Source organism: Chenopodium album, chromosome 27 (genome assembly GCF_948465745.1).
Source record: "Chenopodium album chromosome 27, dcCheAlbu1.1, whole genome shotgun sequence".
In the NCBI taxonomy this organism is placed as follows: Eukaryota; Viridiplantae; Streptophyta; class Magnoliopsida; order Caryophyllales; family Amaranthaceae; genus Chenopodium; species Chenopodium album.
Window position 1 is genome coordinate 30,367,783 of NC_137860.1, and position 14,573 is coordinate 30,382,355.

A 14,573-nucleotide genomic window follows, 5' to 3' on the forward strand; every position below is an offset into this window, starting at 1 on the left:
TAATCTATAGTATAAATATATTCCATTCGATAATTCTAGACCACTAGAATTTAAGGAGTAGAATATAATGAAAGTTTATGTATTTATTTCACTGCATCAAAAAGCTAAGAGCCATAAGAATGTTCTTACCCTAGCCTTAAATTAATGAGATCTTGATCATCTACTATTGATCCTCTTGAAAATGAATATAAGTGGCATAATTTGAGCCATTTATACGAAAATATGCTTCTAGAAAGTGAACAAAAGTATATGATTATTACCTTCTACCTTAAGTATGGAGTGATTATTTAGAATCTTAAATAAAGTTGGCATCGATTCTGTTTTTGTAATATACTCTGACCTACATTTCCTCCTCAATTATTTGGATAATTATTCAACTTTACTGCGAGATGCTGTGTCCTCCGTTCTAAGCAAACCATGTAACATTATTAAAACTTTTTAAGAGAACTTATAATATACTAAACAATAATACTTTATTCTTCATATCTTGTGATTCTTGCCTATTACTCGATATTTTGCAATACATTTTCCAAAACCTAATTAAGGATCGATCACTCCTAGTTTGTACTCGTATTAGCTCTCACGAGTCATGATCCACAAGTTCACGACTGGTGTAATTTAGAGAGTGCAATGACATCTTGATTCTTGAAAAATGGCCTCAACTTAAAACTTTTATTCGACAAAGTTTTCTTGGATTTTTGCATGCTAAACTTGTTTGCATGTCTTTTTTATCAATCAGATGTTGACTTTTTGCTAGATTACTTGGTCTTATTTGACCAACTAATAAGTAATTATGTCAATTGTTAATATTGGACACTTTATAACATGGTAACAATATATATACTAATTGTGAAAATATAAATAATACTTTATTACATGAAATGATCGATATTATGAGTAATAAATTTAAAAATTCGTACAAGAGATAAGTGCTTTTATAATTGAAGTAAGCCCATTTCTTGCACTCTACTCCAACACCATGTAATTGGAATCTAGAGCTCAATGTCAAAAAGAAAAAAAAAAAAAAAAAAGAAATGAAAATCACATAAAGCAAAAAAAATCATATTCTTGTGTGGACTTTGAAACAAAATCTTATTCTCTATGTCTCCTCTAAAATTCATTCTCTATCCATAAGAATTTTCATGTACATTCTTTAACCCACCACACATAAATTTGACATTATTACCATTTAGATACCTATTAGCTTCAATCTCAAGCTTAATTCTACCCAATTTTACAAGTCATCCCATTATTATTATTTCATAATAATATCTTAAAATACCTACTATATATATTTGCTAAGTTGTAAGATGTGTATATTTGTAAAACTAATATAACTAATTAATCTTAAGGTATGAAATACAATGAGATATCTCATTTTAGTCACCCACAACACAAGCTAAAATTTGAGTATACAGAGATACCCTTTAAGTGTGATGGGTGTAAGGAAATAGGCATAGGATCTTGCTATAAGTGTAACAAATGTGAATATGATCTTCATATGCATTGTGCTATTCCTACCCCGGTAATTTACCACCCCTTTTATCCTAAATGTTCCTTCATCTTCATGTCGAGGCCACCAGGGAACGTGCCTCGATATTGCAATGCTTGTGAGAGAGGTATTTCGGGTTTTTCGTATCATTGTAACTCTTGTGGTTTTGATCTTCATCCTTGTTGTGCCAAGCTTCCTACCGCGATAGATGATGGAGAGATCAAGTTGTACCTCTATAGAAAGGTCAGTGTTATCAAAGTAGATGTGAAATTATTATGTTTGTACTACTAATACATAATATACTTTTTTCTTTTTCTTTTTCTTTTTTTTTTAAAGTAAATGTTTTTCTTCCCAATTGTCATATTCAGAACGAAAGTAATAATAGAATGAAAAAATGAGAATTAAAATACATACTATATGATATAAGCTAAGAGTTGTATATATTGACACGAGATTTATGTATAACAAAGTTACACATACACTAATAATCGAACCATTAAATTTGTACATACTATGGTTTAGTTTTGCCATATGGACCGTTGTTATTGTGTGATAGTATGATACAACATTTACAAGTACCAGCTATATCAAAAGGACCTTGACCATATAAACATATAATCAATAATTGATATATATACAAAAATTGAAGGCTGTAGTTTGTAGACTTGTTTAATTTTCGAAGGCTAATGTTACAATAAAGTAGTACTCGTACTACTTTTGTGTGTGTGCGCGCGTATGTATGTGAGTAGGCTCCATTTTATTTGAGTCCACTGATTAAACTTGGTGTGTTATGTGAATGTAGGTTAGTGCTTCATGTCAAAGGTGTGGGAAAAAAGGACGAAGTTGGAGCTACCGATCATCAGATAAAAAGTATAATCTACACGTAGCTTGTGTCAAGGACATGCTGATTGAGAGCTGGCAAGATTTGTACAATGGGCGCGGCCTAGGTAGTACCATTGCTCGTGGTGGTGGGACGAGCATACCGGATGTTCCGGGCCTGAAAAGGGCCCTGCTACAAACACATAGTCATAGGTATACTAACACTAAGAGCAAGGGATCAAAGGTACAAAAATGTTGTGAAATGGCTGGAATGACATTGCAGTTCGTTATCTCAGCTGTTCTTGGGGATCCCACTTCTCTTATTGCTGGGGTCATTGGCTCCATGATGTCTAGGTAGCAATAGTACTTGCCATACTACTCTGTCTTAGTACACTTGAAATTGTAACAAGTGTGAGTTTAGCGAGTAAAATAAGTGATTGTCTGGTTGACATGACTGTACAGTTTGAACTTCCAAGAAAATAGATACCATATATTTATAGATGCTTTTCTAGTTGACCGTAACGTGTGATACCAACAATAATAAAAGAGGTGGATCTCTGATAAGTGATGATACCAGACCAAAAGTATTTAAATAATAAATTTATTTCTCACTAATAATCAAATCAAACGACCAATATTTACATTGATTATCGTACCACACCAAATATTAACTTGGACTCGCATAGTCTTGTCTAAAATTAATTGATCTATGCCTTATATAACCAATATAGACATATAGTAGCTTTGATGATAAAATAAGTGGTGCATAACTACATATATGTAGGTCATGGACAGCTATTAAACCCACTTTATATGACATGATAAATTAATATGATAAAGACTCCCATGAAAATGAAGAATTGTCGCAACAGTTTTTTAAAAGATGCTTATTGATAAAATAAGTATGTTATGTGTCAATAGACAATGCTAGTGCTAGGGTTGAATTGAAGTAATATGGTAATTACGAGGCAAATTATTCAATCTCCATATCTTATCCTCTAGTTAGGTTGCACGGGCCACATATTGACTTCTAGAGCACAATTTCCCAAATATATGATAAAAATTAAAAATTATTGGGGAAATAAGAATAATACTCTATGGAAAATAATGGTTAATGGATGGTATAGAATTGGATGATTTGTATGGTGGCTTCTATACATGTACACAGTACACCGGTGTATCTACATTAGTACATTTTATTATAAGATGTACGTGTCCAAAGATATTATCACGTACATGCGTATTTGATGATTATTGCTCATTTTAGAATATTCAATTAAAAAAAAATAACAACATTGAATTTTGTTTTATGAGAATTAGCTAGGACAATATATTGATTTATTTAGCTAGTAGATTTTCCCATCTCCAACTAAGTTGAGATCACTTGAGCAATCTTATCAAGTTTAAAAACAAATGTGTAAAAGCGGTTAAATTTACTTTTTAGTACAGACATCAGTTAATCTAGAATTTTATTGGAAACTAAGTTTTTATTGATGAGAATAATATGGAGTAGTTTTTATCCTATTATTCTATATGAATTGGATATGACTTATCATATATAGATGTCGTCGGACTTTTATGTGCGAAGTATATAGAAAACGTAACATTCAACGTCTAAAGTCACTAATCACATACAATTTTGAATTTTCTCTTACACATAGCTGTGTGGCAGCTCCCTGATCACAACTTTAACTTGATATATATAACATCTTTGGTGTATGATTAACTATGATACTTCATTTTCAGTTGCAATTACTTCAGACAGTATAATACTTTACATATAACAAGTTGACATAGATTGCTATCAACCACTCCCATAAAGTTGACGTACTAATAATTGAGTTGGAATCCGATCTCAATTTAATCTAAAACCAGCGTTTTTTTTTTAATTACTCTCTTTAATTTGTTGTATTTTTTAATTACTCTCTTTAATTTGTTGTATGTAACAATTTTTTTTTTTTCTTTTTCAAGTTTTTATTCACGTCATTATTATTTTAAAACTTAACCATGAAGATTTGAATTTTATACGGGATTCAATTACTACAAGACATGGATAAGGTTTAGAATCTTGAAAAGGAATTTAAGGTGAAAAAGATGTAGGGTGATCAAGCAATAGTACTAGACTGCAGAATTAGCGATCTGTTTAATTGGTATAATCAAAACCTTTGACCTTGGGTGGTACTACTTTAATTTCTTTTTATTTCCTACGTTTTGACATTTTTTCCTCATAAAAATCCAATAACAAACAATTAAGTATCAGAAGGGGTAGTATATTTGCAATTCACCCAATCAAGAATATATCCATTGTTTAATTTCTTAGCAAGCTAGCTCTCCGACTTCTATGCGTGAGGCCTTGCAAGAATTTCACTGAGCTCATTCGAGGAGGGACTAAAATTTCTCCTCATTGGACCGGCCTTAGCTTCTCTGATCTATACACTTTCATTTAACCAAGGGAGTATTCGGCAAAATATAGCTGTGAAAGTAGCTGTGTAGGTAGTTGTTAACTGTCAACAAGCTGTTATCTGTGAAAATAGATAATATAGTTATGAGTGTTTGGTAAAGTAGCGGTTAACTAGCTGATACATATAAAAATCAATATTTGTTAGAGATATCGGAAAATATATGTGTGATATATTTTCCGTATATATCATTTAAGAGAATAATATATTTAGGATATTTATGTTAAGATATTATTTTGAGAATATATCATTAGGATATATGGTATATCTTTTAGGAATATTGTTTCCTATCTTATGAGGTTAGGTTTTGTATAAATACTCAACGTATTGATGAATAATAAGCTAAGCTATTCTCTCATAATTAATTTGTCATGGTATCAAGAGCAGGTTAGATCTTGGGATACTTCACAAAAATCCCCCCTGCCGGTGGGTTAGAAAATTAAACTCACCGGCGGGATTCATAAATTTTACCCAAAAATTCCGCTGTGCAATTTTTTTTTTCTTTTTTTGTGAGTTTATTCGAGCATGATTTTGCTCCTTTGGATATGAGTTTGGTTTTACTCTGAAAAACCAATAAGAGATTTGATTGTGGTTTACTTTGAAAGACCAATAAGAAATTTGAGTGTGGTTTACTCTGAAAGACCAATATGAAATATGAAATTTGAGTGTGGTTTACTCTGAAAGACCAATAAGAAATTTGAGTGTGGTTTACTCTGAAAAACCAATATTTGATTGGAGCTTGGTTTTGCTCTGGAAAAACCAAAAATTGTTATATTTGCAGGTTCGAAAAGAATGACGTTCCTGTTTGATTTATGACTGATGAGTTCGAAAAGATGAACGTTCTCATCGTTGAAAAGACGAAGATACAAAAATTGAAGGCGACGTCACAAGTGTGTGCATCTCGGCTTCTACAAAGTGAAGAATTTCCAATCGCAACGTTCGTGTTACTGCCGTTACGATTGCGGGAGGGTGTTAGAGATATCGGAAAATATATGTGTGATATATTTTCCGTATATATCATTTAAGAGAATAATATATTTAGGATATTTATGTTAAGATATTATTTTGAGAATATATCATTAGGATATATGGTATATCTTTTAGGAATATTGTTTCCTATCTTATGAGGTTAGGTTTTGTATAAATACTCAACGTATTGATGAATAATAAGCTAAGCTATTCTCTCATAATTAATTTGTCAGTTAGAGATATCGGAAAATATATCACACATATATTTTCCGATATCTCTAACAATATTTTATTTTTAAAACTATAAATTAAATTTTCAACAGCTATTTCAAAAGGTACCTCTAATTTCAAAAGCTAATATTTCCAACTTTTGATAAAAGCTATCTCCACCACTAAAAACTACCGCAACCACTACATTGCCAAACACTATTACAAATTGAGCATAAAAAACATATAATTCTTTGACAATATCAAGACTTGAACCCAAAGCTTCACATTAGAAAAGAAAGGACTAAAAATCAATTCTGGACTAGTATTATTAGATTTCAATGTCATTAATGACCAATCTACCGGTTTGAAAAAAATTTCCTAACCAAACCGTTAATTTCCACTTGATTTAGTCTTTGATTTAAATACTTAACAATTTTATTTTTTTTGTTACATACAATTGTGCATGACATAACAAATTAACAATCATTATATCATCTAGATTCTAGACCAATAACTAGTTATACTTACTATACACATTGTGTCAGAATAGTAGAGATTTGTTGGCGGTTTGATTTTTCGCTCTCGAGTTTTACCAAGTCTATTGACATTAAAAATACTTCACACTACTAACACTACGGTCACTGCAAGCTGGCTATCAACCGAAAGCGCAATGTTGTATTTTCTTGCTACATTCTTTTAGTTGTTACATAAAAGTTATGTGAACCATATTATTTTCAACAATTTGTGATGTATGTAAGACTATTATTTTGGTATATATCAAGCTTTTTCAAATCATATAGTTTATGATAGATATACTTGTATAATTTATCTCCTTTTTAGTGTCAATGCCCTTTCTAGGAAAATCATTTTCATTTGTCCTTACAATATATAATGGTGGGGCTAACTAGGGCCTAAATTTTCCTCTATAAATCCCAATATATTTGTTTTCCTCTTTATTCATGCATAAACATCTTAATATCCTTTTTTCTCTTCTTTTATTTTGCTTCCAAAAAATATGGGCATTTGTAGCTCTCAAATGACCAAAAGAAATGGCAATTTTCTCTCATTGAGACCTACGGTTATGATCATTCATCCAGATGGAAGCTTAGAAGAGTTCAACGAGGCGATCACTGCACATCGCGTACTCTCTCAACACACAAGTTGTTTTCTTGCAAGTTCGGAGTCAATGTATGTTGATTCAATTGCTCCTCAAATTTCATATGATGAAGAACTTGAGCTAGGTCAGATATACTTCCTTTTACCACTTTCTCAAGCTCATAAAGTCCTTTCTCTTGAGGACTTATGTGGGTTAGCTATTAAGGCTAGTATAGCACTTGGGTTCTCTAATATTAAAAGAAGTCACTCTAATGTTGCCAAAATTGTTGCTCAAGCTCGTAGCTCGTGTCGCGTCCTAAGTGGGCTTGATGCTATTGGTGCACTCTACCCACAGGCACGGCGAGGTAGCCGGAGAATTGGGATTTAATTTTCGTTTTGTATGTATTTTTAGTTTGATGAAAACCGAAGAAAAAAGAAAAATGTAAAAATTTTTACGACCATTTTTTTAGAGTGATGGTTGTAATTGTAACATGTAGTTGTATTGTGACCAAAAGCAATGTGTGTGTCCCTAGAGAGATGCAATGTTGTGAATTGGTGTAAAGATGAACATGTAAAAATGGCCAATTTGGCCAACAATGAATCATTTAAAGGTTCATATATGTGTAACACTAAGTGGGCACATTATGGGCAGCACCAATTAGTTGTTGTTATTGGTCTGATTTTATGCAAAAGGCCAAATTTGGGAAAAGAAAAAGTACGAATTGTAACAAGTAACAACCCTCTATATCTTCCATTTCTATGTTTGTTCAACTTTTTGTTCAATTATTAGCATTATGAGCTGGAGTTTGTACATATAATTAAGTCTAAGGACAAGGATATGGTGTTAGTACATTTGCAATTATGGATTCATTCATGCTTTTAAAGATTGTGCATAACCAATTAGATTTCGGGCCCGATGCATTTACATTTGCTCTTGTGATCATTAATATGGTGTGTTTTAAACTTGATCAAGTATATATGTTCAGATCGATTGTTTAATCTGATTGGATTCCTTCATTTTATCAACCAAGAAAGGTGTCTAGAACAAGATAAGCCCGATAATTTGGTCTTATCCCAACTTATGGTTCCAAGTGGGTTACACTTTCTCTAAATCTCATCGCAATACTTTTGTATCATTGCGAGGACATTATAATTTAATTTCAGAATAAATGTGTTTGAAGCTTGTCTACAATAACCGTTTTTTATTCACATGTACATATACTGATACACCAATAAGACAATAATTTAAAATAATTTCGCTCCCACCCCCTGCAAGCACACGTGTGCCGGGGGGCAAGAACAGGGTGGCAAGACAATGACGGATTATAAGAAAAGGATCGGACTTCTCTAGTATTAACTATTAAAGGGTTAATGATAAGGGTATTTGTCCATCAAACTTGAATGCATGCATATACTGAGATTCAAATAGCTGGATGTACCAAACATTTGTACTGTACAAGGGCCCTTTTAAATCCAACAAACGAAGAAAAATTAAAATCTCAATAAAGTGATTTGCTTTCTTATTCTTTTGTTCTGTTTGTTATCTAATTCACTGAATCTATATTAGTTGAACAGATATTCACTCTTTCATACATTAAATTTGGACTAATGCTAGATATAATCATACATTATAAACTAGTCTAATCTAACAAACTTTGTAACACATTTATTCAAGTCTAAAAAAACATAATAATGTTGTTTACATAAGATATTTTTGTCACTAAACAACTTGTACTGAAGGTTTCATTTGTTCTTTGATAGCAGCAACTAGCTGATTGTAAGCTTCTGTCCAAGCTTCCTTCATCTCTGATGACCACATTTCAGGAACTGCTTCTTTAATGGTTTCGAGTAGCGCGAATCTAACAACCTTTATGTGTAAACAATGATTATATTGTTAAAATGTTTATAATACTAGCAAATGACATATATAATATGACATGACAATTTGTTTAAACTAAATAATTACCTCAAAATGCTCATCAACCACCCCATATTTGAAGTGCAACTCTCCTAAATCCTTCAAGTTGGAATCTTTCACTGTGGGATTTCCTGCCTTCCTCAAATTAACAGCTGATTCACAAGTCTATATTAAGAAGGAAAAAAAAGTTAAATTATTTAAGTTAGTATTGATTTTTTCCTGATTAAAATTATGAAAAAAAGTTTAGTAATATTGATATGTAGGAGGTAAAAAAAATGATTCTAAGCACGACAAAAAGAGAAACAACAAAAAGGAACGGGGGGAGTAATTAGTAATTACCATGGCGAAGACAGTTAAGGCATGGGCCTTAAGTTTTGGGTTCTTTTCCAAAGGAATATCATTAGAATCATTTAAGAATGAGAACAGTTTCTTTGCAGTGGGTGCAATCTCAAAAACCCTGAAATATAACCTTACCCAAATTAGTAATCCTAAATTAGAGACTTAGAGGAAGATTTAATCCAATTTCTGGGATTTAATTAGATGATTAATCAACCTTAAGAAGAGCTTAAGACCCAATTCAGAAGCATTCTTTTTCATGGCATTCCAAGATTTAACCACAAGAATTTCCTGCTCTTCACTGAATGCTTTTACAATTAATCCACCATTATTCCTCTTGCTTACACCTAATTTAATTAATCAGAAATAAAGTCTTAATTAATTAGATTATATAATATAATAATATCAAATTAGAAAATAAAATGAAGGGGGAAGGAAAATTTACTAGTGATGAGTCTGGAATCTTTGCAAAAAAGTCCCTGAAATTGAAAGTTTTCCCTTTTGATCCATGACAACTCAGTAAATCCTCTGTTAAAACAGGGGAAATTGGAATTTTTCTGTGGAGCAAAATTACTATGAAATGTCACTGCATTGGAAATGCAAATAGCTGCAAAAAAACCCACAATAATTAACAAAAAAATAAAATAAAAAATGCCCCTTAACTTTTTTTTTTTTTTTTTCAAAAATGAACCTTAGAATTTAATACTGTAATTAGTGTAATATCTAAAATATCAAAATGAAAGAATGTAGGAAAGTGACAGTACCTTTGGAGGCAGGGGGTTTGGTGCAGATAAAATCCATTGGAAAATATGAAGATGTGAATTATAACTTTGGTAAGAGATGTATAAATAGTTAAATACAGGAAAAATTAGATCTTGGTTCTTAAAAACAAAAATAAAGTAATCTAAGTACAATGTACTAAACCACTTATGGGAGCATGCACTCATGCAGTAGCCTTTCAAGGAAGAGTAGAGTCAACCTACTTTACCGGCTTAGGTAATTGCATGTGTCATGTTGCTAAAATGCTAAGAATTCTCAACTTGGTAAATTTTGATATCTATCTTGTCTTCCTACCAAATTTAATGTCGTTGTTAATACCGCTCTTCTGTTCTCAAATAATCTTCTTGTTGGCCAGCATGTTAATGTTTGAACATGTACTCAGTATATAAGGAATTTAGTAGGGTGAGCGGAAGAATGAAAGACAAATAGAGTTGAGTGAGATAGATTTTTATGAAAAAAAATTCATTTGTTTTAAAGTAGATGTCTAACTTGACTGGCACATTTACTAACACAATAATTTGATTAATATTATCTTTAATTATTAATAAATACATAAATATAATTGATAAGAATTAATAGGTTGAGAGGTAGTGTTGTTAACAAAAGTGCAATAAAGGAGATCATAATAATAGATATTTTGGTGAAAATGACACACGTAATTTGGATATTGGTAGACATTAGTAACATTGTCGTAAAAGCTAGTTTCCTTAAAATAGATTATATTATCCGTTCAAAGACTGTTAAAGTGACTTCAATTCTTAATGGAAGCATAAATTATCATGAAGTTTCATATAATTTAGCTTTGTTAATTATGTTCATAAAGACATATTACTCCCCTTTGATGAGTGGCGACCTCCCCTTCCCATTATTTGACAACATCAAGGCCACAAAAGGGTGCAGTGTGTGGTGACCGCGGTTGTATTTCCATGCTTTACAATGCACAATTTTAATAATCATATAACTTGCATAGATTATCTTAGCTAAATATAACTCCGTAAAAGAAAATTAATCGCAATAAATTGACAAAATTTACGTGATTGCGTTTTTCCTTATATAGTCAAGAATATTACGTAATCGTTTTAAAAGTCCAACCGATACATTTAATCGCTCAAGTAAAACCAAATTTAGTATCCGGAAGGAAAGGATAACTTTATCAGATGTGACAAAATTTAAATACATCTTCCTCAATTCAATTTGAGAATGCAGGAAAAGCAACTGTGTTCTAAATTAATTTAGCGGCTAACAGATCAGACTATGAGTTTGTGAGTTAGCCATTTGGCATATTTCATGAGCTTTATTTGGCTTGTTAGGAAATGGCTACTACTCTATTAGGATGTATTGGTAAGTCTCTAGAAAAGAGTAAGGGGTCTATTCATATTTACAAAATTGAATTGAATTGAACTGAACTGAGCTGATTAGAGTTAAACTGAACTGAAGTGATTGGAGCTAAACTGAACTGAGCTGAAATGAATATTTTATGTGAGAAGAAAATTAAGAATTGGAGCTAAACTGAACAGAGCTGAGATGAATATTTTATGTGAGAAGAAAATTAAGAACTGAACTGAACTGAATCGATTGGAGCTTAACTGAACCGAACTAAACTGATAGGAGTTGAACTGAGCTGAAATTAAGCTGAAGTGAACAAACCCTAACAAAGCTGATTTAAAATTAATAAATTATTATATGTTATTTACAATAATAAAAAATTACCTCATGCTAGAGATATTATTTTACGTCAACATAAAATTCTTTGTTTGAATAATAATCTTAACTGATAAATACTTCATTACTGTTCCTTGAATATGATATACAATGATCGAATAAACGAAATTTAATAAGAGTGAAGGAAATATAACATCAAGAGCAAACAAGAATGTATTAAATGAAATGGTAATAAGATTATAAGATGCATATAATTGTAAACTTGAAGCAACATATGATGTTTTCGTACAAATAATGTCATCTGATAAACTTTAAGGATTTTACAACACAAGTAAAAATGAAATTGATTATTAGAATGTAACACGGAGTATATATAGTACAATAATAGTACATTATAGGTAAAGAAACATTATTCCATGTATATAAAAAAAAAAAAAAAAAGAACTATATTGTCAAAAGCAAGTTCACTTTTCAAGTGAACTTAAGCTGTAGATGAAGGCTTCATTTCAGCCTTAATAGCAGCAACCAACTGATTATAAGCTACTGTCCAAGCATTCTTCATCTCCGGCGACCACATCTCTGGAACCGCCTCTTTTATTGTTTCCAGCAACGCGAATCTAGTCACCTACAGGTTATTCACACATCTTCTAAGCTCAAAATGAACATAAACATACCAATCTAAACATAGTTCGTTATATCTAGGAGATTTTTGAAAGAAAATGCATTAGAAGTTGAGAAGAGTTACTAATGAATTACCTCAAAATGTTCATCTACAACTCCATATTTTGAGTGGACTGACCCCATATGCTTCAAGGTAGACTCACCAACAGTTACTTTCCCTGCTTTTCTAAGCTGAGCAGCTGATTTACATGTCTGAGAGATGGAGAAACAACTATGAACATAAGAGATTACAAAAGTATATACGTGGCATACATGTTATTTCCATAGCAATCCGGCCACTATGTGTACAAGAAATTTGGAACGGAGGCAGTATATATGTATCGTAGCTGTATTTGGCTATATATATATATAAGTCACTAGGAATGAATTAATTTTCGGGTGTCAAAAATTTCATCATGAGTTTTAGGGGGATGGATTTGGATATTAGATCGAGCATGTACATACCATTACAAAAACAGACATAGCATGGGCTTTGAGCTTCGGGTTTTGCTCCAAGGGAACGTTCGAGTCCCTTACAAAAGAAAACATTTTCTTTGCTGTTGGTGCAATCTCAAATATCCTGCACGTAACCAATTCGATTACAATGTAAACAGACAAACTCGAGAACAAAATCGAAAATTTTAAAGTACAGAATAATCATGAATCCAATTAATAGAGTAAAATATTTGTTACCTCAAGAACAACTTGAGACCTAGTTCAGCAGAGTTCTTTTTCATGGCATTCCATGATTTAACAACTAGAGCTTCTTGTTCTTCAGTAAACAAAACTGTTACAACCAACAAAAAATAGAAACAATTATAAGCATACGATATATATCATGGTAAATGACATTTAATATTCTATGAAAAAATATTGTGAAAGACATAAAAATGTACCATTTGAAGCAGGACATATAACGTTTTCGAGACTCATGGTTGGTGTGAACAAAATCTGAATAATTTTGGTTAGATAAAAGGTAGTATAAATTGAAGTTAATGATATTCAATTCAAACTGTTTAAATAGGAGATTTGATGACCTTTCAATGCTAAGTAGAGTCAATCAAATACAAAGCTTAAATTGTTTTACAAGAAATTTAATTCAATCTAAGATGAAAACTGTGGATTATTGTGTTTAAAAAACTAGGGGCCTTAAATGGGAAAACATACATGCTAAAGCATATGGTCAAATTTGAGTATTTCAACTTGACACAATTCATTGTACTATAATAAAATGGTCAATTGGCTGCTGTCTTCTCCATATAAAATTATAGGAAATTCCAAGTGATCAATCATTATTTTTCTTGATCTATTTATGGTGTTACCAAATAAATAGATTGGTGTTTCTATAATTAGGACCTGTTCTAATTTACTGAACTGTTATAGCTGAACGTAACTGAATTGAACTGAGTAGAGTTGAATTGAACTGAATCGAGCTGAAATGAATATTTTATGAGAGAAGGAAATTAGGAGCTGAACTGAACTAATTGGAGGTAAACTGAACTGAACAAAAATTTAGCTGAAGAGAACAGGCCCTTAGTAAGTTTAATTTGAAATTTCATTCCTTGCTTTCGGAAATTGGCGTGAGATTTATTTCATACAAAATTAGTAAGTTAGGGCCTATCCTCTTACGTTGAAATTCAGTACAGTTCAACTCAGTTCAGTTCAGTTCAGTTCAGTTCAGTTCAGTTCAGTTCAGCTCCTAATTTCCTTCTCTTATAAAATATTCATTTCAGTTCAGTTTAGTACAGTTCAGTCAGCTGAGTTCAGTCAATGAGAACAGGCCATATGCTTCTAAGAGAAACCAACATAAGTCATCAAATTAGTACGTAGAGTAAGAGAATTCTTATTTGCCTCGAATTAGAAGAGTAAACTTTGGCATTATAGATCCAACAATAAGAGAGACAAATTCATATAAAATGGCATTATAGCTAAAGGATTTACTTTGATATATAGGATGTCCAACTTCTAAGAGGATTGCTAATAAATTACTTTCAATAAGGTCTACAAGTTAATTTTTTTGGATACTCAAATGTGAGGGGGAGTGTAAAAACACTATATTATGCACAAGTAGAGAAAATTCAAGTTAATATCCCACATTGTATTCCATACAAGTTTAAGGTGTTATTCCAATTATTAATCACTAGTTAATTTGGAATGAAGTTTCCTCTAAAAG

General features: G+C 31.6%; 4 protein-coding genes across 4 annotated transcripts; 2 read left to right on the forward strand and 2 right to left on the reverse strand.

Annotated features, from left to right (window-relative positions):
• The first annotated feature begins 1,280 nt into the window (after positions 1-1,280).
• LOC145621162 (protein VACUOLELESS GAMETOPHYTES-like) lies at positions 1,281-2,812 on the forward strand. Its single transcript, XM_081675895.1, has 2 exons — positions 1,281-1,735; positions 2,295-2,812. The coding sequence occupies exons 1-2, from the start codon at positions 1,355-1,357 to the stop codon at positions 2,667-2,669; spliced, it is 756 nt and encodes a 251-aa protein (XP_081532021.1). The 5' UTR covers positions 1,281-1,354; the 3' UTR covers positions 2,670-2,812.
• A 4,152-nt stretch (positions 2,813-6,964) lies between these two features.
• LOC145620022 (uncharacterized) lies at positions 6,965-7,432 on the forward strand. The gene has a single exon (XM_081674681.1). The coding sequence runs from the start codon at positions 6,965-6,967 to the stop codon at positions 7,430-7,432; it is 468 nt and encodes a 155-aa protein (XP_081530807.1).
• Positions 7,433-8,527: 1,095 nt separating this feature from the next.
• On the reverse strand, positions 8,528-10,143 carry LOC145620254 (anaerobic nitrite reductase Glb1-1-like). Its single transcript, XM_081674893.1, has 6 exons — positions 10,063-10,143; positions 9,744-9,905; positions 9,516-9,645; positions 9,302-9,419; positions 9,011-9,127; positions 8,528-8,911 (listed from the first exon to the last, which is right to left on the reverse strand). Exons 1-6 carry the CDS (start codon positions 10,097-10,099, stop codon positions 8,765-8,767), a joined length of 711 nt encoding a protein of 236 aa, XP_081531019.1. The 5' UTR covers positions 10,100-10,143; the 3' UTR covers positions 8,528-8,764.
• A 2,065-nt stretch (positions 10,144-12,208) lies between these two features.
• Positions 12,209-13,333, reverse strand: LOC145620023 (anaerobic nitrite reductase Glb1-1-like). The gene is made up of 5 exons (XM_081674682.1): positions 13,297-13,333; positions 13,094-13,187; positions 12,866-12,980; positions 12,497-12,613; positions 12,209-12,365 (listed from the first exon to the last, which is right to left on the reverse strand). The coding sequence occupies exons 1-5, from the start codon at positions 13,331-13,333 to the stop codon at positions 12,222-12,224; spliced, it is 507 nt and encodes a 168-aa protein (XP_081530808.1). The 3' UTR covers positions 12,209-12,221.
• Between the last annotated feature and the right edge of the window lie 1,240 nt (positions 13,334-14,573).

What these genes read in the sequence shown, in the direction of transcription:
- LOC145621162 (XM_081675895.1), top strand. Translation starts at nt 1,355, where the DNA reads ATGAAATACAATGAGATATCTCATTTTAGTCACCCACAACACAAGCTA. An exon ending in AGTTGTACCTCTATAGAAAG is followed by an intron (nt 1,736 to 2,294) that starts GTCAGTGTTATC and finishes ATGTGAATGTAG; the next exon opens with GTTAGTGCTTCATGTCAAAG.
- LOC145620023 (XM_081674682.1), bottom strand. Translation starts at nt 13,333, where the DNA reads ATGAGTCTCGAAAACGTTATATGTCCTGCTTCAAATG. An exon ending in TATATGTCCTGCTTCAAATG is followed by an intron (nt 13,188 to 13,296) that starts GTACATTTTTAT and finishes TGGTTGTAACAG; the next exon opens with TTTTGTTTACTGAAGAACAA. An exon ending in GGTCTCAAGTTGTTCTTGAG is followed by an intron (nt 12,981 to 13,093) that starts GTAACAAATATT and finishes GGTTACGTGCAG; the next exon opens with GATATTTGAGATTGCACCAA.
- LOC145620022 (XM_081674681.1), top strand. Translation starts at nt 6,965, where the DNA reads ATGGGCATTTGTAGCTCTCAAATGACCAAAAGAAATGGCAATTTTCTC.
- LOC145620254 (XM_081674893.1), bottom strand. Translation starts at nt 10,099, where the DNA reads ATGGATTTTATCTGCACCAAACCCCCTGCCTCCAAAG. An exon ending in AGATTCCAGACTCATCACTA is followed by an intron (nt 9,646 to 9,743) that starts GTAAATTTTCCT and finishes TAATTAAATTAG; the next exon opens with GTGTAAGCAAGAGGAATAAT. An exon ending in GGTCTTAAGCTCTTCTTAAG is followed by an intron (nt 9,420 to 9,515) that starts GTTGATTAATCA and finishes GTTATATTTCAG; the next exon opens with GGTTTTTGAGATTGCACCCA.